The following is a 23,628-nucleotide window of genomic DNA, read 5'->3' on the forward strand; positions in this document are numbered from 1 at the left end:
CTGGCTCTTGACAAAGACCGAGTGGGTTGAGAACTAATGAAGGTTGTGTATGCCTCTACTCTAAATAAATGTTAGTAAATAAATAAAACGATACTTTTTCACTGGAACTGGACTGTTAAAACATTTATTACAATAATATTTACACGTGGTTGATAACAAAAGTTATTTTATAAAATAAAAGCAAATTACATTGTAGTATTAAAATAATTTATGTTTTTAAAATACTATTTAATATAAAAAATTTGGTAGAATGTATCAAGCATCTGTTGACTGATAAAATTAAATTAAAAAAGCATTTTTAACCAATTTAGCATACCCATGATATGGGCAGTCATCTAACATTAAAGATGATGAGTAAATTGTCTCTATAGTTGGTGTTTATGGAATTTGATACACCTTGAATACACCAATACTTCCTTAAAAATAATTGAAATATTATATTTATAACATTATGTACAATTAAATAAATTATTATGCATTGTCGTTTCGCACTTTGGTCAGAAACATCTTGATTGTTTCATTCTGCAATGGTTGATTACCAATAATTACACTATACCATCACAGAAAATATCTAATTTCTCTTATTTCAGTAAATTACCGACTCCACATTGCATCCTATTATGAATTATGCTCCTTGCTTCACTGAAGCAGTTATTATCGGCATGGACTGTGAAGGGGCCAAGATTTTATTACCCCTTTAAAGTTTATTTCACAGGTATAATTACCATGTTAATATGTGAGGAGAAATATCTTTTTATTTTATTAAAGAAAAATATATCAATATTTTGGGTTTGTCCAAATGTTTGTAGGCAAAAGACTGGATTTCAACCCCTAGGGGGAATTGAGATTAATATTATTATTTCCTTCTCTAAAATGTTCTCCAACTCTTTTGCAATTTGTTAAATATACATCATTTTATATTTTTATGCTTTTTGTTCAATGTACATACCCTTGAGCTAAGTTCAAATGTATAGAAATGTAGATGTATGTGTCATTATATTAAAAATTTGTAATATATTTAAAGTCTCATATTTAATTGAAGGTATTTGAATATATTTTTTTAAATGCAATAAGACAGAAAAATAGTAACTAGAGAATCATAAATGATTATGAAATAATAATTGTTGATTTTAAGTAAACTAAAAAAAATAATTTCAAGGGAAAAACTTTGAAGAAGTTCTATGAGAGTGACATCATTATGAAAGAAAACTAAAAATACCCTGTGGTTTTAAAAATAAGTTATAGTCATAGTCATCCACAGTTAAATCTTTAAATATCAAATTTAACTAATATTCTGCTGCGGAGTACAAATATGAATTCCAATACAAATGTAACATCACTAACAATAAACATCGTTAAAAAATAAAAGGATATCAGGAACTTTCGACAAACAAAGTCAGATAAAATTATAAAAAATAAGCTCAGATAAAATGATTAAAACAATTATACATGTACACATAGAATTAAGAATAGTCCAGAAGGAGCGTAGAATCGTATTTGAATACATCGGAACTGTGTCCAACCCACTTTCGCTGCGCCCATGCGTGAAGTCACCGCGTAATGTTTCCAGATAGCGAAAAATATAATCATACCACAAATGAAAGATAATTATATTTTTTTAAAAAAGCAATTTGTTAATTTCCCTAAAATCTTATTCTGCATGCGGAAACATTGATTGACACAACAGAGTGTATAAGTAAAGGGTCATTTAATAAGAGTAGTTGAATTAATGAACTTTGAACTTAAAAAATAAAACAAAATTTATTTTGCATAAAGCTGATATTTTTATGTCACGTAAAATAATACTTGATGTTTTAAAGATAATGTCTCTCATTAGATGAGCAAAGTGCTAGTTCATGATTGGAAAGTTAAATTAAATTCTCAGATAGATACCGAGGTGCCGGGTTTTGAAGAATGTTGTATAAAAGAGAAAGAAATTGAAAGTTTATGCCATGTCCAAAAGAAAGCCATTTTAATTCTTTTTGAGAGAAAGACATCAACGATTTTTTTCAAATGAAGAGTTCAGAAAAACTTTACCAATTTCTTCATTCCTAGAAATAATACCTTTTTAATAAGAACATATTAATACAGTCTACCCAATAGTTTTAATTTCCCCTTTGTTGAGTAAGCTTTTTGTAATATTGCCTTTTAGAAACAGAACTAATCATTAGTGCTTTAAATTTCGATAAATGACATTTTGTGTCATAAAAACAGTTCTCCTCAAAATGCATTGAGCAAATTATGCTTCGCTTTATTGGTTTCCAAAACTCATCTTGCCGTACTCTTTGTATAATTTTTATCCACTTCGTTTTCCTTCTTTCATCAGCAGGGAAGCTAAAAATCCACTAAATCAATTAAAACCAATGTTCTTATTAATAAAAAGTAGCGTAAAAAAATTTACTACCTGGCAACACTAAAAAAATGTCCATTTTGTTTTCTTTGACAATCTGACGGGTGGAAAAATAATTTTTAAAATTCGTAATGCATTTGCTACTTACACATGCATTTGCTACTTTCACACGAAATGTGATCCCATCCTGTTTCTTGTTGATCCCAGAAGCATTTCTACACTTTGAAACGACACAACACAGCATAGTTGAATTCAAATCGGAAGTTGCGTACTGAGCGACGTCTACAAAGAAACTAATGGGTCAAAACGTAAAACTACTCGTTTAAGAGTAGTTTAGTCGCCTTCTGTTTAATGCGCGTATGCGGTTTCTGGACTATTCTTAATTCAATGCATGTACATGATATGTAATGAGTGACATACAAATTTATATCTGCATCAAAATATGATAACGTTTGAAATGCAAATATGTACACCATTCAGCAAAAATATCACTTTGTCAATTTAAAGTGTTCAGTAATGTTGATAGACATAAAAATACAACTCAATTACATTCACATTTTATCAGTTTTGAAGTGTATACACTTGTGGGAATTTAATTTTCAGATACGATAGCATACAAAACACCTTTAAAAAGGTTTGGTAAATTTCTTTTGAAGATGTTAGATTGATAATTCCATAAATATTAACCTTAATTAAGTACTGTAAATTATCATTATATCAAGAAACCTATTCATAGTTCTGATTTCTTTCACTCTAGTGGCGTTGTTCACTCACTGATCTAAATATTTTCACATGGAAGACTCCGATTACAAATTTATTTGACATATCAATAATCAACAAGCCACCAATAATAATATAATCTATAGAAATTACACAATTGTCCCATTAGTGAGGTAATGTTCATTTGCATATTATTATTCGAACATAATAAGATGCAACACTATATCCGATTGCACACCATATCCGGTGACAAGAAGGGGGTGAAGCATCACGTGTACGAGGATGGAGGGGCGAGGGAAACCCTTCGCTGCGGAGTAGCTGATACACGAGCTGGAGAAGAAGTTGTGCTGATAGCTGCAGAGGATCTGGTGGGCAATCAAAATAAATTGGTTGTTTTTTCGCTAACTAAAAGAACATGTTCATATTTCAATCCCATGTACACCATTATATCCTGAAACTCTTACTTGAGATTTTACAGATTTATTTTTGTTTGTTTTTCTTCAGTTTTCCATTATATACTAATCCCCCTTAGATACAAAAAAAATAATATTTTTAATCAAATCGTGAATTCCGCATTTAAAAAGCTTTTACTGTATTACTTCAATAAACCCTTTGCCCCCTGACAGCAGATTTGTCCTGGGCTGGTATTTTGAATGCATCACGCTATAATGTGTATTTAGTATGCAAAAATGAACTTTACAATTGCGTTCAGAATACCAGCCCTGGTGTAATATAATTCGTAAATATTTTATATGAGAATGCATCTGATGTAATTAAATCACTGTGAATGTTTTTTAGTAGTTTCAGCCATTTTGAAGTAATCAGTTTAAAAAATACCTCTAGGGGATCAGTATTGCATAGAGCGTTTTGTTGTGTAAAATTACTACTCCTTTATAAACCTCAATATTTTTGTTTGATTATAAAGTAAGTTTTTCATTTATTATTGGTAATAATATATCCTATTGAAAAAATTACAGCTTTTTTGTATTGCAATTCCCTGAGGGTACAAGTTTGAGCCACAATTATTTTTTTTATATATTGAGTTTAAAAAAAACAGGAAAAATATATAATCGTTTTCAAGCTGTAAATAACACAATTCAAAAATAAAAAGTTAAAAAGCTCTACTAAATCTATGTTCAGGGATCAAAGTGGTTAAGTCAATGAGGAAGTTCAGTGGTTTTAAAATTGAATTTTTTTATCGTACTTGTATAATCATCACTATGATTTTTTTAAGTTTTGTAATATTTTAACTCAATAAAAAAAATGCATTTCGATATTTAAAAAAAAAACTGCCCGACTCTTGGTGTACTGATCACTGCGTTTGCCCACCATGCAAGAGGTCTTGGGTTTGATTCCGACAGGGTTGACATGAAATATTGATTTAAAAAGGTGTTTTTACATTGAAATCGACTGGCACCTGACCTGAGACTGATCATCTTACCTGAATGTAACAAAAACGATCAAGACACGCTATGATTGGTGTACTAATGCAGTGCCCTATGCACCATTAGATGCTTAAAGGGAATAATTATGATGATAAATATTTCAACTACTCTGCATGGACATCACTAGTTCTCTTCGGTGAGGTGTCCTGATTGATGGGTTAGCTTCCTGGAAGCCGGAAATCTATCATAAGACTCTATCATTAGTTGATTTAGAAGAACTTGTGGTGTCATTTAAAGTAGTAAATTATTTTTTTTCATCTTTTTAGGGAACCTTCACTGCACAATTGAATGCATAAAAGAAAACATTTTTATATCCATTTCCCTGTAGTACTGAACTTCCTCACTTATACTCAATCAAATGTGTACGGTCATTAATTTCACCCCTTTCTAGTTTCCCTTTAAGACACTGAAGGAATATTACAAAATCAGGACCATAATGTGCTTCCTCGATTCCCACACTGGAAAAAACAAAGTATCATTAAATGAAGGTTAAGTAGTTTAGGAATGAGTACCTGTTGTGTCGCATGTGACTGCGCACAAGATCACTGTTGACAAGGGCGGCCATGAGGCTGAGTTCCCCGGCCAGTACCGTGGCACAGATGAGGCGTGCCAGCTGCATGCTGTTCTGTGCCGGGCTCGTGGTGTGAGCTCCTCGCACTCCCATCATGTCAAGGCACGCACTCTGTCCGGGTAGGATAGTTCCTCCACCTTTAAAATGTTTAGTTATATGAATATTTAAATCTAAATCAAATATACAAAAACAAAACAAACCAACAACAACAACAAACCATCACGCCGTTTCCCAGGGGGGGAAGGCAGAGAGGATAGAATGCCACAAACCAATTGAGTGATTTTATTTTAACCCTCTTAGACTTGGATAAATTCCTGTGGATATAAATAATAATATTTCGCACTGAAGAAATTCTTGGAAAATTATTATGTTTTTTAAATTAATTTGGCAAAGCACTGGCTCTGGCAAAAATGTTCATGAAACATGTGTTTCTCTAAAATTACTTTACAATATAAATTATGAGTTTAATTTTAGTGAAATATATTCAAAACTTGTCTTGAAACATTTAGGACGACAGGAATCCGCTCCAAAACCAACAAAGAAGCCAGCCGCCAATTTAAATGTTGAACTTTACTAACATAAGCAGAAAAAAATACAGATGTACTTAGGGATACCAGTATTCAAAATGTAAAAAATTCACACTTTTTAGTTTCGGTAGGTTTGCAGGTAAATAAATCTTAAATTTTGTGTATATATTATAATGAACACCTAGGCTAAAAGGGTTAAGCAAGGAACCTGGACCTGCTTAAACTCAGCTATTGATTACATGGTTATACAAAAGGTCATGTGAATGGTAGGTGCTAAACAGTACAAATATATTTTTGACACAATTTATGAATAACATATGTAACCAATATAAGTAATCGTCATGATCATAGAACAACGACGGATGTGCGAAAAATGCAAAACTGACTTTCTTTTATATTTGATTTTGAAAATGTTATGTTAAAGCTTTATATTCCAGGTTTGAAAAAATATATATATTACTAACGCAAGTATTAAATGTATACATTTGTACTTATCAAGGTGAGACATACAAAAAGTGTCAAAAAAGATTTGAACCGCTCTCATATGAAATTGAAGAATATTACATGCGTCATTCTACAATATAACGGTATTATATCTTACCGACTGTGCCAACTTCTAAAGATGGCATAGTGCAGGTCATATATAGGTCTAGTCCATCTTCTCCGGTGGTTTCCATACTGGTGCTGCAGTTACTGCTCGTTACATTTTGTGCCGGATCTTGTCCCGTGGCGATAAAGATTGCTGTCACCATATTGGCAGCGTGAGCATTGTTACCACCTAAACACAAGTGAGAAAAATACATTTATTATTTAGTATAGACATTGTAATTTTTATACATGAAGAGTAAAATTTTGTTAACCATGATAAACCTTTAAATACGTAATGCAGATTTGACTTTAAACAAATTTGTTAGAATTGTGAGAGTAAGGTTACAATAATTAATAGTCATAGTTCTTTTTCTTTATATAAATCTTACTATACTACCTTTCACATACTGTATTTACGTTTTTCATACAGATTTTATTCAAAGGTAATAAATATTATTTTTGATGTTTGAAGCACTTACTTTGTGGAACATTATTATTTAATACATTAAAATAAAATAAAATCACTTTGTTTTTATGTACCACTTATATTTTTTCTAATTTGACAATTAACTAGTTTCGGCAATACTATGCCTTCTTCAGGGTTAATTACAAACTAACATAACATATATAAATTTTTCACAGTGAAGGTATAGTGGGCGTGGCTACGGGGGTAGAGAAGAGAGGGTGTGTGTGTGTATTTAGGGAGAGGGAACATATTTAAAATGGGACTATTACTAAGATTTATTTAATTATTAATAATATTTATTTTTTTATTTACAGCCTTTCTAATCTCCAATATTTCAAAATAATCAAGTGCATATCCTTTTTTGTTTGTATGTAGAATTTCGATGCCATCTTCAAAGTTGAATGAGTGACTATTTGTTAGGATATGGTCAGCAAACTCAGAAAAATTATTGTTTTTAAGACATCTCAAATATTCTTTAACTCTAGTTTTAAAAGTATGTGATGTTTTTCCTTTATAAAATGACTTGCAGTCATGGCAAATCAACTTGTAAATGCCTGATCGATCTAATTTATCAGTTCTTTGTTTAGTGTTTTTTAGTATACTTCCTATATTATCGGTTGTGTAAAATGCTGGTTTTATGTCATCCGGTAAATCTTATGTTTAAAAATGTTCTTCACCGTCTATTGATTTTGAATAATTTGTTTTTTGTTTAAAATATTATCTATTATAATTGGATCGTAACCATTATTAAAAGCAATTTCTTTTATTGTGTTTAGTTCAATTTGAAAATTGAATTTTGACATCGGTATATTTAAGAGATGGTGTATCATGGAGTGGAATGCTGAGTGTTTATGCGAGGTTGGATGATTTAAGGAATTATGTATTATTATGTCAGTGTATGTGGGTTTACGGTATACTTTGAATTCAATTTTATTATTAATTAACGTCAAATTTAAATCTAAAAAGTTTAGAGATTTATTTTCTTCTACTTCTACTGTAAATTGTATTTTAGAGTGAAAAGAATTTAACAGGTTGAGAAATAGCTTAAGTTGGCGATCATTTCCTGTAAACAAGCACATAATATCTATATTCAATATATATATATATATATATATTCAACTTTGAAGATGGCATCGAAATTCTACATACAAACAAAAAAGGATATGCACTTGTTTATTTCGAAATATTGGAGATTAGAAAGGCTGTAAATAAAAATTTAAATATTATTAATAATCAAATAAATCTTAGTAATAGTCCTATTTTAAATATGTTCCCTCTCCCTAAATACACAAACAAACCCCCTCTCTTCTCTACTCCAGTAGACATGCCCACTCTACCTTCACTGCGAAAAATTTATATTTGTTATATTAGTTTGTAATTAACCCTGAAGAAGGCATAGTATTGCCGAAACTAGTTGGTTGTCAAATTATAAAAAATATATGTGGTACATAAAAACAAAGTGATTTTATTTTATTTTAATGTATTAGGTAATAAATATGTTAAGTAAATGTTGACTGTTCTAACAATGTAGATCCAAAACAGATAAATATTAATAAACTAAAGAAGTTACAATAATATACATATTATATGATACATCATACTTAAATGTGAATAACTCTAAAGGCGATCGAACTTTGGAGTGTACCTTATGTTAAAAGAGCAGCTTAATTTCATATAGAATTAATGCAGAACCGATCTATCATGTTTCAAAAAGTTTTTTTTTGTTGCGAAATCTGTACCTAGGTACATATAACTTTGGTTTACATTATTTAGAATAGAATAAGTAAAATGGAATAATATACAATTATTTAGTTAAGAAACATAAAATGTACAAAGGTAATACGGAAAGTTAAATAACAAAAGTTGTTTTAACAATTTTTATTTATAAAAAAAAATACTTACCAATAGTCCCCGCTAAAGCAGATCCAGACAGATTTTTAAGTTTATTACATCTTACTAAAGTTTTTGCATCAGTTTTAAAAATGTTTTTTAATGTTTCTCCTTCGATAACCGTTTCACACACAACCCTTTTACCCCGGCCTTTTATCCTGTAAGTCAATAAAGAACATTTTTAATGGTCTTGCATACTAAATTTTTCATATTCATAAACACTATTTTTATAAAGATTCATGATTATGTACATATTACAAAATGTGTGAAAAACCATGGCATGAGTAAAAATGAGTGTCAGAAGTAAAATATGGAGTGCAGGAATTGATAAACTATTTATTTTCCTTTAAGCTGTGTACACATTATTCACAAACGCATGCACATTTGAATATTGGTATTGATGTGATTCAATCTAGATTGGGAAAATATAAAATGCATTGTAGGTAAACGAAACATAATCAAATAAAATGTGATTTTTTATGAAATCTATACCATATAGTCCAAATAAACCACAACTGCTATATGGATTTTGAAATCTAGTCCAGAAAATAGGATTTATTTCCCATAGTTAGAGTCTACCAAAATATCATATAGTTGATTCTCAAAAAATATCCGATAGAAATATTTTTTTTTATTGATTTTTCACTTTTACAGTTCTGATTTACAATTATTGATACCTACTGAAACATGAAAAAAATGTAGTTAAAAGTATTTACCAATTGATTGCAGCTGGTTTCTTATCGGAACAATAGTTTCCCGATAAACTAATAATGGTCATATCCGTAAACTGATGGTGAATGTATCGGAGAGCCATTTCAGCTCCCTTGGAAACCATGTTCATTCCCATTGCATCTCCCGTTGTCGCTCGGAAGCGAATGTATAACTGAGGACCGTCCATCGCAATGTGGATTTCTTGAAGTCTAGCAAATCTACTTGTCGCATCGAATGCCACCTTAATCCTTTCAAAGTTTTCTTTGCTCTCGATCCACCGTCTTGCTTCGCTGCAAATTGTAAATGAATAATAAATCTAATATACTTTCATATATACGAAATTAAAAGGATTTATAAATCTCATTATATTAACCTCGCTCTCACAACATTGGGAAAGCTCACGACGGGAGCACGAGTCATCCCGATATCTTCTACAACCGAAGTTATTCCTCTCGCACCGAGAGCTTTAGCTCCGCGATTGGTGGATGCTACGAGGGCTCCTTCTGTAGTTGCCATGGGGATCATGTATGGAATACCATCCACTATGAGAGGTCCTGCAAAACCTACTGGAATTCCTACATACCCAATCACATTTTCGCAGCAAGTATTCAGGACCTGAAATACATATCAATAAATTAGCAAGAAGTATAAAAAAATTGTATGCTCATCATCAGTTGAAAATGACCAAGAATTATATTTACTTTAGAATAGTCATAGTGGAGATAAGGAAGACCATCAAGAGCATTGTCTAAACCACCCCGTTGTGATATAATATCTCGCCTCAACTTGACACCTCTCATGGGATCCCCGACAGCTCCCTCCAGTTTGTACAAAGGAATGTGACCTTTGTTGACTAGTAGAATGACTTCGTTGTCCGACAATCCCTGCGCTCCTAGTTCGGACTTGTATATTTCTAGACATTCGGCTTCTGAACGAGGAAACCGAGGAATATTATCCAAACTTAATTTTTTTTCAGGAGATAGTGGTATTGGGGAAGTACTTTCATCTGTTTGAGTTTCTTTGTCTTCAGATTCAAAATCAGATAGTTCAAAAATAGGACGTTTTGGTTTTAAATTATCAGTTATTCTCAGTTCTGCGAGAGAAGGAACGTGCTTCATGGTGGAGTCTTGTGCCACAGCATGCATATTTTGTTGCTTTAATTCGTTCTCTTCTTTTTTATTAGAAGACAATTGCAACCTGGTGTCTAGTTCCTCACGATCTTCGAAAAATATAAACTTAGCAGCCAAGGCACAAACCAAAATCAAGATCACTATTTGTTCTACACTCACTGTTAACCATCTGAAAAATTAAAAACTTTATTAGAAACATTCATAGTAGGTCATGACTAACAAAATAAGAACACATTATGAATATAACATATATTTGTATAGAAAATAATTAGTAAAATAAGGAAAATATTATAATTTACACAACATAGCCGAGTACGTAAGTACATGAATTATCTTATATACATAGATACACTCTAAAAGCTAGATGATGTAATAGTTTTTAAAAAATTACTTCCAATCGGGATCCTGATCATACATGAATTACATTTCGACTAAGTTTACTCAAACTTTTCATATGAAAATTTGAGGTCACTTAGTTTGTAACATGCAATTTTTAACATTAGTTTTGTTTATGATTGGGGCCTGGGTATGAATACTGCATAATATTAAGGTAAAAGCAATCCACTTCAATTGAATAAAACAGCATGCCTAAATAAGTTGAAAGTACACACTTACTTCATGTATGGAGGTAAAACTGCATCTTCTGTGCGATTCAGTATACCATGCTGATTGTTGATTGAAGTTCCAGTAACATCATCATCAGAATCTCCCTTTAGTGACCACCGACTTTAGATAACAAAAAAAATGAGAATACCCAAAATTAGAAAATTCAGAATTAAGAAGCGACAAACTAGCTTCAAAGCCAAGATGAAACTAAGAAAAAATAATGCTCAAGACGGTTCAATTCAACTTGAGCTAAATTTCTTTACTGTATTCACAAAAGAGATATGCATCTGGAGAAAAATAATGTCTCATAGATATTCTGTCACGATAAACACATCCTCAAACCATTCATATTACACGGAGAAGTCAACATGTCACCAGAGAAGAATATTTCCAAAGTAAGACACAATAACCGCAGCATTAATTTACATAAATTTATGATTTTATGAATGGAGTCATACGATTTATAAAACGCAGGTTAGGGGCTCGTAGTTCGTTGAAAATATACATATTAAAATTTTGAGAGCTAATGCATTATATTCTAACACACATAGTAATGAGAAATACATTTAGCATGCTGAGTTTACAAAAAATCCACCTTGAAAAACCAAATTCATTTTCACAACCTTTGAATCAGTTTTTTTTTCTTCAAATTTTAAAATAAGATTCAATATATTAAATTTATCATGTGAGCATAAATGAAAGGCAATAATATAAAAGAGATAAAACATTTTCTTTTTTAATTAGGCGTTTCTCAAAGAAGATGTATGTTTCTTGAAATACAACATAAGTCAGTAGTGCAATAGTTTAAATTTGTTTGGATAACACTTAATTATATTAATAAAAATATTATTATAATTAAAATGCAGTTGCAGCAAGAAAAATCATGCATACCTTAAAAATGAAATATTAAGTGTACAAGTAATCAATTATTTAAGTGGCAACAAAAAAAAGAATTCAACTGTGTTTAATTTGATTTTTAATTGATTATATAATCTCCAACATTATCTAGGAACATTTGCCATCTTGTTGGTAGACTTTTAATTCCCTTTCCATAAAATTCAGTATCCTTTGAAGAAAAATATGCTTATAAAATAGGTGAGTTTGAATATCATTGACATTAAAAAAAATAAAAAATTTCAGGTAGTCTTCCATGGACTGGAATAAATAAAAATCGGATGGTTCTATGCCTGGGCATATGGGGGATGTGGTAAAACCTCCCAGTTTAGCTGCCTTTTTTTTTCTTGGGTTAATCTTGCTGCATGCGGCCAGGCATTATCATGTTGCAATATTACTCCTTTTCTGTTGACCAGACCTGGTCGTTTTAACAACAATTGGTTGTGCAATCTATACAATTGTTGGCAATACAATTCAGCCATAACTGTCACTCCCGGTTTCAATAGTTCAAAATGAATTATGCCACCACAGTCCCACCAAACGCACAATAACACCTTCTTTAAAGTGAGGGATGGTTTAGGAGTAGGTACAGCTAGTTGATTTGGACAAAGGCATTGTTTAGTGCGTTTGTTGTTGTTGTACAAGACCCATTTCTCGTCACTAGTAACAATCCTTCGTAAAAATGGATCACTTCTTTCTCTGCACAAAAGAGATGTACAAATTGTACGCCATTGATCTTTATTCGTCTACGACAATAGACGTGGGACCCATATACCCTGTCTGCAAACCTTCACGATTTCGTGAAGATGTCTTTGAACTGTTGACCAAGTAGCCTGAAGAGTGTTTGGTATTTCCTGGATACTCAGTTAAGGATTCTTTCCACCAGTAATTTTAAAGCGTCATTATCAAACCCTAAAAATAATTGATTACTTATGGGTACACCTAATATTTGGTAAAAAAAAAACTACTAGAGTTTCATACAAAATTATTGATTGGTTAAGTTTTTATTGTATCCTGTAAAGTTATCATTTAGTGACTTATATTGTATTCAAATAACGGAGACAATACATTTCATATTGGACACTAAGTGGTTATGAATATGTTTGAATGTAGATGTGTATAAGGTATAAACATTAAGTACCTGTGGATATGTACAATAAATAGACCAGCAGACATGATAAGTTTGACTCTTTGGACAACCGGGTTAGGTTTCTGCTCCTCTTCAGCAGCATGGAGTGCACGTAGCAGACCAGCTCCAGGAGCGTCGCCGCTTCGGACACCATTCGACAGCTACATCAAAATATAATATGATGATTAAGAAAAGGAAGGTGCTGTTTTGATATGATTAGTATGTTCGATTATAAAAATTTCCCACTTCCAGAAGTACACTGTTATAAGTCAAAATTTGACTGTTTTGAGTTATGAATGATAATTTTACATTTAAAAAGATAAAAATTATAGATTTATAAACAATTTTTTTTAATAAGTAATATTGTTTAAAACATTTTTACGTTATTTTTATTACAAAGATAATAGATTTTAATGTGTTCTATAAAAATGTGTTATCCCACTTTTTTGTTAAATATTTATACTAAAAAATTATATATTTAAAAAAAATTATATATGTATAATTTTAATCACCTTTTTGTTCTATTAAGTACTTTTTATATAATTAAATTTAAGAGCCAAGCTAAGTTATGAATCATATTTTTGAAAAATGCGCTTGACATTAAATATTAATTATCTCAGTTTGATGTTGGTATCGCTCAACACATTTCTGCATAACACCAGTCATTTAGAGTGTGTAAAAAATCATCGCTCTAGTGCCACAATCCAGGGAGAAAATACAAGAGTATGTTTGCATGAAGAAAAGTCAGATCAGATCAGAATCAGGAGCAGAAAAGCCCCCATTCTCTTAAATTATACAAATAATATTTTATTTATTTTATTGGTTGTTTAGGAAAAATTGCCATTTGGCTACACACACACACACACACACACACTAACATACACACACACACACACGCTGACGCTTTTGACATACCTAGTAACAAATTTAGGCTCTAATAGGGAAATATCACATTTTTTTTACATTTTTAAAGTAATAAAGGTCGTTGTTAATTGATTTCGTGTTTATTTTGTAGAACTCCATATTTAAACATATAACATAAGAAATCAAACACTGATTTGAGTCTACTGAACACTTGATTTTATATACGTGAAATGTTAGAATCGCCTTTAGCGAAAGATATCATATATTCTGTTAGATATGTCGATGATTTATTAATATGCTGGAATAGTTCGATAAGAAAATTTGGTAATTTTTCAAAATGGGCCAATTCTATAAATTCAAAAATTTGTTTCACAGTAGAGCACGAGGAAAACGGTAATTTAAACTTTTTAGATTTAACCATAGGGAAGCACAACAATAAACATACTTTTGACATATTTAGAAAACCAACTTTTACAGACACTACAATACACGCAGTATCTATGCACCCTTGGTCTCACAAACTCTCAGCATATCATTCTATGATACACAGACTAATAAACGTACCTCTAAATAAAATTGCGCACGCAAAAGAATTAAATACAATAAAAATCATAGCTAAAAAGAATGGATTTGGAGAAAAGACCATTTATAAAATAATAAACGGAACAACATACAAAAATACGATTAACTTAATATATCCTCATATCAAAAATCAATTAATAAACAAGTTTGCTTGCATAGAACATTCAGGTCCAATTTCCGTAAAGATTTCCAATGTTTTAAAACAATGTGGAATAAAACAAATAATAATAGCGGAGCAATTTCAAAAAAACTCAAAAGATAAGCTAAATATTTTTAAAAACAATGGAATTTACAAACTGGAATGTAACGACTGTAACACAGTTTACGTGGGGCAAACTGGGCACTCTTTTTTAACCAGATATTCCGAACACATAAGATCCTTTAAAAATAAAAAAAAACAAGATTCTTAATTTTTCAATCACTTAATTGAAAATAATCATAAAATTCATACCTCAAATAAACCAATTCCATTACATTTTGACAATAAAGGGCGTAAACTTAATATACGCGAAAAATGAGAAATTAATAAATATCTAAACAACCTAATTTAAAAATAATAAATGAACAAAGCAATCTAATTTCTTCACCACAATTAAACATATTTAAATATATTTTTATTTTACACGATGTCCCTTTATTTACACGCTTACATGATGCGTTATTAATAGATGAATCATTTTACAAATGCATTTATGTTTTTAGAAATTCTTTAAAATATAAATATTGTATAAAAATACATGTTTATATAAATTTCTACATAATATTTCAATCTCAATCTGTATTAAAATTATAAAGAACACCAACCTATTATAATATTATTGTTATATATTCCACAACTATTATCTAAATATATAAAACTATAAAGCTTCATTCATTATCTCACAATACATACATGTATGTCAATAAATACTTACTGTGTTATAAATTTTTCCAAAATTCAAATATAAATACCTAAATTCTCCATTACCTATGAAACACTTAGCCTTGCCCTTAACTATTGGTTTTTCCCACAATTATGATTAATGTACATGCTATAGTTCATAATATTATTTTTATCTTTTACTTAAGTACCTTGAATTATATAACTATATAAGGACATTCAATCCATCTAATCTTCACATTCGTTTGAAAATGTCCTAACAAGGCGAAACAATTATCACGAAAATTTTGTTTTTATATTTGTTAAAATAAAATAAAGCGTTCAGTAGACTCAAATCAGTGTTTGATTTACTATATTATAAGCATAGAATTAAGAAAAGTCCAGAAGGAGCGTAGAATCATATTTGAATACATCGGACTGTGTCCAATAATCCCCCCACTTTGCTCCACTTTCACCGCGCGCATTCCTGAAGTCCCCACGTAATGTTGCCAGATGGGAAAAATATAATCATAACTAAGATAAAAAAAGCAATTTGTTAATTTCTCTAAAATGTTATTGTGCACGCGGAAACATTGATTGACACAACAGAGTAGATAAGTAAAGGGTCATTTAATTAGAGTAATTGAATTAATGAACTTTGAACTTGAAATATAAAACAAAGTTTATTTTACATAAAACGGATATGTTTATATCATGTTAAATAATATTTGATGTTTTAAAGACAATGTCGATCAAATGTCCACCACGGCGTTGTTAAATCCGAGGTCAAATTTTTATTAGTTCTCTCACTAGATGAGTAAAGGTAGGATAAAAAAACTTATTACCCTGGCAACACTAATAAAATGTCCGTTTTGTTGTCTTTGACAATCTGACAGATAGAAAAATAATTCAATTTTTAAGTAATGCATTTGCTACTTACATATGCATTTGCTAATTACAAATGAAATGTGATATCATCATGTTTCTTTAAGATCCCAGCAGCAATTGTACACTTTAAAACGACAAAACACGGCATAGTTGAATTCAAATCGGGAGTTGCGTACTGAGCGACGTCTACAAAGAAACTCAAAACGTCAAAACGTAAAACTACTTTTTTAAGAGTAGTTTAGTCGCCTTCTGTTTGATGCACGTATGCGGTTCCTGAACTATTCGTGATTCTAATTATAAGTATTAAAGGTCTATGAAATACTGTCCAGTAAAAAAAAAAAAAATTGTTACTTATTAGTGGCATAAAAAATATTTTTTAATTTGTAATTTTGAATTCCCGCAAAAACGGTCATTCCATTGGCCACGCCCCTAATACCCCACGATTCATGTTTATTTGTTACTGACCATTCAAATTTGTTTAGAACATTGTCACGAATCTTGACGTCACAACTATCGAGGCCAAGCATGTTGTTTTTTTTAGTGACGTATTAAAAAAAACGTTTTTAAAAATTTTCTCCACAATATCCATATTGATTTTTAAAATACAATTAAATATTTTAAATCCATTTCATATATTTTTATCGGTATTCGCAGTATGTGATATTTCCCTATTGGAATACAAAAAATAAATTTTATACCTAAGAATTATTCTCTCTACCTGTTGTGTTGATACGTTCGTTGTGTTGTATTCTATTGTCTCGTATAAAAATAATAAAATAAGCCTGCCAATGAACTAGAAGTGAAATAAATAAAAATGTGCGGTGGGTTACCTCGGAGACCAGCGACAGGCAGGCGGGGTAGAGCGTCATGAAGACGACGTAGTTGACCACGACGGACATGCAGGCGTACCAGCTGAGGGCCACGAGGCGCGGCACGCCGCTCAGCACGCCCACGCCGACCAGCAGCGCCTCCACCAGCGTGTCGAGCGTGAGCGGCGGCCCGAGCAGCTGCACGCCGCGCGCGATGCTCTCGCGCACCTCGGGCGGGCTGCCGGCCGCCAGCGCCAGGCGCGCCAGCAGCGACGCCTTGGACACGTCCGTCAGCAGCAGGAAGAAGAACAGTGCGTCCCTGCGGGCGGAACACGTACCGGTCGATTATTTCAAACTTACGCAAACGCATCGTGTACTATCTGTAGTAGCGTGTAGCGTGATATAGACCAGTATTGCTTTATGGTCATAAACTATACACAGGATGCTTCTGCATTTGTCTAATTTCTCAATAGTAAAAATATAGTAATATATATTCAATGTTTAGCTATGGATTAAAAACACTGGTTTATACATATATTTTTCATTTAATAGAATGATGTATAGGTCGATTATCTAGTGCTGCGCGTTCGCAAAACATACACAAACACATTTTTAATGCACATAATATTGATTAAAAAACTTTCATATTAAATTTAAGTTAAAAGTGTTCTGTTTTTTTTTTAAATCTTTTGGATTAAATAAGATTGGATTAAAAATTTGAAAAAAATTAAATAAGTGATTTTTTGTTTTGTACACCATTTTGTGAAAAGGACCGAAATGATATTGTTATGGTATTTGTTACCATCAATATAGTTTAAATTTTCCGCAAACCAAGTTTTGTAAAATTTCCATTGAAAATAAACGTAAAAATTGCATTTTTCAATAAAAAAATATGAAAACGCCTTCTATGAATAATGAATTAGTTTCATATTTTCGTTTAGAATCACCTTAAAGAGAATACATAATAGGGCCTGCCATCTAATTTTATTCACTTAAATTTTACAAAAATAAGCGACAGTTTGAAAAACGTAAAAAATAAAATAATAAGTAATTCAAACAATATTCTTGATAAACATTAAAAGAAAATAATAATAATATGGTCTCAATAGAAACGAAATTAAATTTATGCCGTCGTTGAAATTGCAGGTATACGAGTAGTAAAATAAAATTAAGGTACTGGGGTTGGCCAGATTTTTTTACTCTTAAAGGTCGCGTATTTAAAAAGGTCGGAAAACACTGTTATAAAGGATTGAGTTACGTTGCAAATTATGTACCAATGCAGTCCAGTGTCTTATAAGATAAAGAAATAATGGTGGCTGACATTTTCTTCCCGAAATTGAAAATGTTCTGTTCTCTGCGAACTTTTCCGTTGCCACCTTAGTGTTGTGGTAAAATATAAATTTCAAGTGTATATATCATCATAATTCCCTTTTCGCACCTAATGGTGGATAGGGCACTGCATTGGTACAACAATTGCAGCGTATCTCGATCATTTTTGTTACACGTAAGTAAGATAATCAGTCCTACACTTCACGTACCAATTCAGGGACTATGAAATATTCTAGCGTAAAAACACCCTTTGAAATAAGTATTTCATAACAACCATGTCGGGAATCGAAACCGAGACCTCTTGCATGGTAGGCAAACGCGCTGATCATAACACCAAAAGGGCGACAAAAGTTTATATACATGTAGATCAGAAATTTTAATAATTAATACATGGTCAATTGATAGTTGGATATAAGTTAATATTAGGATATTCATTTATTATAATTTTTGTACTATTTTAAGACCAAATAAAAAATATTTAAAAAAACATTTTCTATAGGCATATTATTAATTCATTGGAATCAATTATTTGGTCTAAAAATACTCAGCATCTCATAAAATTCTCTGAAGTTCTCACCGGGAATCGAACCCAGAACCTTCCGTGTGTGAGTCAATTGTCTTAACCACTACACCACGGAGCCGCGGATTTTTTCTTTAAAGGATCTATGTATGTATTCACAAATGAATGTGGAGTTTCTTTGTACGGATAAAAGTGTACAAATAAACAGATAGGAGTGCAAGCAGATGAAAGAAGGAGATTAATGGCTTAAATTTCAAGCTCCCGACGTGCGCATGACGTGTTGTGTGTTGTGTTGTGTTTGCACTTTGCACGCTGGCGCTGTATTCTAAAACGAATAACGGTTATTGCAGTTTGGCGGACGCACGAGTACATATTATTATTATTTTTTTCTTTTATTGAGGAAACATACAGTACAATTACATAGTTTTATAGTATATTCCACATGATATTATTATTAAAATATCAAATCATAATTCTATGATCTAAGAAGGAAGGTATATTAATATAGTAAAGAAATATATTTATACATAATGATAAAATGGTTGACTCGTTAAAATCACTGCTGGTTTATTTAATCACGTACTTGTTTTAATTATTAGGACCAAATAACTAATAAAAATATAAAACAAAATCGTTAAAATGTTTTTTTTTTTTAAATATAACATTATCTTTAGGGTCAACAGTGGAAAATTTAAAAAGGGGAATAAACTGTGCTAGTTTTGGTATGAAGAATTAACTGTGAAACAACTATGCTGACGAAGGAATTGAAGAAGCAAATTTATCTTTATTTTTTTAGCATCTGGCAAAGATTTAAGGAGACGATACAACAGCCCGATTCGAAGAATATTCTGTTTGTCCAATACAAAAATTAACATAATAAATGTGATCGATAATTTAGGTACAGAATAGCAGGACTTGGGAATAGATATATAATTACAGTACATACTACAATCTAAATAACATATATTAGAACATACTTAGAATTATGTATATTTAAACCAACAGATTAGAAAATGTATTAACCCCTTTCTTGGCAATGTATTCTATGGGAAACTTGATTTATTTTTTTCTTATAAACTTAAACACTAGTAAAACGGCATTCAGTTAAAACTGCTTTATCATATCTTTTCATTCTTCACTGCATTATTACAATAACGAAGTTCAGCCCTACGGGAATTCGGATACAAAAAATGTTTTCTCGCGCGCAGTAAAAATTAGAGCATTAAATTGTACGGTAAAATTTCATAAAAATGTACAAAAAATTATTTTTTTTGTTGATAAAAACTGGTTCATATGAACCATCCAATGATATGAGAGCTTTGAAGGATGCCCGGTTTGGTCACCGAAAACGAACCAATCGGAAGAACTGTCATAGAACAACCTCTGACGTCACACGCGGAGTTATTTCAGAAATACAAAACTTAAAAAAATCATAGCCCTGATAATACGGTATATAAAAATAAAAAAAATTAGCTTAGTTTAATATTCCATTAACAAATAAAAAAAATTAAAAAGACACTGAACTTCCTCATTCCCGATAAACTTTGATTAGAACAAAAAGAAAATTTTTGTTTAGCATTCTGAAGCCCCTTTAACTATCAAACGTGTAAAAAAATATTTTATCGTTCTGCCAAGCTAAGGGTTAAAATTGCGAGAGAAGTAGGTAATGACGTTTTGATAAAAGGGTTTGAAATAAATCTTGTGGAAATTCACTGACGACCGTATAATAATGGTGAGTGGAATTTATATTTATTTTTCGTCTCATTCTGTGTTCATTAAAAGCCACTACGTGATATTGAACTAAACTGAATAAAAAAATATATCTACCAAAAAAACTTTCGACTTAAACCACGTGCTTTAATAGTACTTTTTTTTATGTTACAGGTGGTATTTTTTTTATTAATGCACAAAATACACAATTTTATCATAGAGCACAATTATATTTTTTTATGTCCTGACTTGTTAGAAAATTCCGTGTTAAGTCGGGACTCTTCTATATATATCAAAAACATTTATTAAGATATTAAAACAATATTCAAAATAATCAAAACAATATACAAAATAATCAAAAGAATATACAAAATAATAATAGAAAAATATAAATAGTAAAAATTTATACATGTCGAAAAATGGAATGCAGAAAAGTTATATAATAATACACGGCAATATGTTTTAACTAATTTATAGTAATATCAAAATTCAATTTGGTAATTAATTGATAGTAAAAATAAATACAAAATAATACAATAAAGTAATAATTGTAACACATCTACGTATATGGTAGACTATGTAATTTAATAAACATAATAATAAAGTTAAAATATATATTTACAAATAATTCTGCATCACTATTAAGTTCATTCAAAGATGATATACACATACACATATACGTATATGAATAATAATGATGACAGCGTCGATTTTATATATTTATTCCCGAAGCAATCTCATAGTGGTCTATATTATTATTATAAATTTCACAGACACGAAGTCTTTAATTATTTTGTAGTATTGATGAATCAGAAATCAGACGATCGACCGAAACTACACAAAGACAAATATTATTCTAAAAATACTCGTTTTGGGAACATTTGTGATAAATTATGGTAATATGCGAATACGCTATGTCCTTAAAACAGGTTGTTGTACTCGTACAACTAAAAAACCGGGTTGCGGTCCCGTGACTAGTGTCGCGGACTCACGGATCAAAAGTCCGAGGTTCGCACCCCGCTCTACCACAACTTGGTCCCCATCTTCTAATAGTGAGTTATTTACAACTCGTTGAAAATGGCCCCCAAAATGGAAATATTTTAGTATATATAAGAAAGTAAATCTTTGTTAAAAACAAATTTGAACTCAAAAAGAACAAATACCATAATACACCAAATACAAAAGAAATATGCTTTTACATTTTGAGAAATTATTACGTTTTTTATTAAAATATTACATATGATTGATGTACAACATCATTTATGACTAGGCATAATTATTTGATTTTAGTAAAAACGTTGTTAATTTCCCTTTTTAATCCTAACATTTAATATAATATTAATTATGTATCGATTAAAACATATATTTATATTTACGAAAGAAAAAAAACATACAGTGAATCCAATGTCACACAACATTATGTCAAACTAGTTAAAGTGTCCGCCTCGTGGCCAAATGCTCAACGCGTTTGCCTACCATGCAAGAGGTCTCTGGTTCGATTCACGACATGAAATATGTATTTACCTAGGTGTTATTACACTAGAATATTTCATAATCCTTGTACTGGCACCTGAAGCGTAAGACTGATCATCTTACGTTAGTGCAACAAAAAATATCAAGATACGCTGCGGTTGATGCACCAATTCAGTGCTCTAAGCACCATTAGGTACGGAATGGGAATTATGAATGAATGAGTTAAGTGTGTTTTTTACGCAGCTAAATAAATAAAATGCATAATAAAGTATAAACATTAAAAAATAATGCCTAGTGCATGATAAACATAGCAGCATTTCCGAACCTAATGATTATTATTTTTTAGGAATTATTTATTTTATTTACTAAATGTTCACGTGTCATTGACCCGTGTAATATTTATTATCATACATATTTGTAAAATATTTATACTAAAAATTTAGTTTAAATATTATATCTATTAAAATAGTATTCACGGTTTGATCTAAGACATTTGTATAAATCAGAAAAAAAACATTTTCACAACACCTGCAGTGATCAATATTTTAATCAAATTATAGTCCATAGATAAACATTAAAGTTGGGAGAATAGGAAGTATATATTACAAAACACGTGCGATTTTCGGCATAATTTTATATGACTTTTATTACGCTAGGTGACTGAATTAATTTAGCTATGGAAGTTCGGTAATACCAAGTCTCACACACCACGTGCCTCATTATAATATCAAAGTATTACCGCCAGCAGAGACGCAAAGCTATTTAAATTCGCAAATATCTAAGCATAATAGTAAAATATTTATTAAATCAGGTAAACCTGTTCGCAACAGGATATGTCTGGGATTAGTTATATGAAGAGGTAGTGTAGCTGAGAGATAATAATATGTATCTATTTTTGAATCGATTTACGCAAAATGTGGTCAATTTGCTATCGCATATTAAATTATGTAATCTGCCTGTCTTTTAAATTTTTAGTGTGGTTCTATTATTTATTTGATAACGATAGTAATATGCAAATTTGAGCTAGGTAGTCCGAAAAGCATCTTTATTTCAATATTAAATTAATCTACCTACACTACAATAAACGATTTTTTATTGCTTCGTTTAAAAAACGATTTTAATTCCTCAACTGCTTGAAACTTTACATTGATAAAAAAAATTGTGAATATTTGTAGAGGCGATTCTCTTTTAACTGTATGAAAAAGGCATTATAAGACTTATAAAAACACGTAATATTAATTTGTTAGAGGAAAATTCTGTCTCGGGATATTTCTTGGTACGCTCATCATCCTTTAACCCTTTATAAGACACATTTTTTGTTTTAATTAACGTTTGCCAAACTTTATTAACTATCGAGGCTTTACTGACAGAATGCATTAAGTCATTAAAACAAGTTCCGAGATAATCGCATTTAAAGCTTTTTATTCTTTCGACGTATTATTTCTCCCACGTTTTTTAAAAAAGCTTTGAAAGAGTAATCTTTATTCTAGGCATATCATAAAATTTGAAATTAACATCTTGCACCTATATTCAAAAATATTTGAAATATATAAAGACTGTTGACTTA

General features: G+C 30.8%; 1 protein-coding gene across 1 annotated transcript in view; it reads right to left on the reverse strand.

Annotated features, from left to right (window-relative positions):
• Window positions 1–94: 94 nt before the first annotated feature.
• Hmgcr (HMG coenzyme A reductase) overlaps window positions 95–23,628 on the reverse strand; it is a 106,705-nt gene continuing 83,171 nt past the window's right edge. The window contains exons 4-13 of the mRNA XM_088224596.1: window positions 17,051–17,348; window positions 13,040–13,188; window positions 11,014–11,124; window positions 9,970–10,567; window positions 9,642–9,883; window positions 9,274–9,558; window positions 8,570–8,715; window positions 6,215–6,391; window positions 5,028–5,223; window positions 95–3,435 (exon numbers count right to left, since the gene is read on the reverse strand). Of these exons, the coding sequence (XP_088080722.1) occupies window positions 3,339–3,435; window positions 5,028–5,223; window positions 6,215–6,391; window positions 8,570–8,715; window positions 9,274–9,558; window positions 9,642–9,883; window positions 9,970–10,567; window positions 11,014–11,124; window positions 13,040–13,188; window positions 17,051–17,348 (2,299 nt within the window). The 3' untranslated portion in view covers window positions 95–3,338. The remainder of the gene's footprint in view (window positions 3,436–5,027; window positions 5,224–6,214; window positions 6,392–8,569; window positions 8,716–9,273; window positions 9,559–9,641; window positions 9,884–9,969; window positions 10,568–11,013; window positions 11,125–13,039; window positions 13,189–17,050; window positions 17,349–23,628) is intronic.

This window comes from Micrasema longulum, unplaced genomic scaffold (genome assembly GCF_059751315.1).
Source record: "Micrasema longulum isolate JH-2025_06_02 unplaced genomic scaffold, ASM5975131v1 h1tg000031l, whole genome shotgun sequence".
Lineage (NCBI taxonomy): Eukaryota > Metazoa > Arthropoda > Insecta > Trichoptera > Brachycentridae > Micrasema > Micrasema longulum.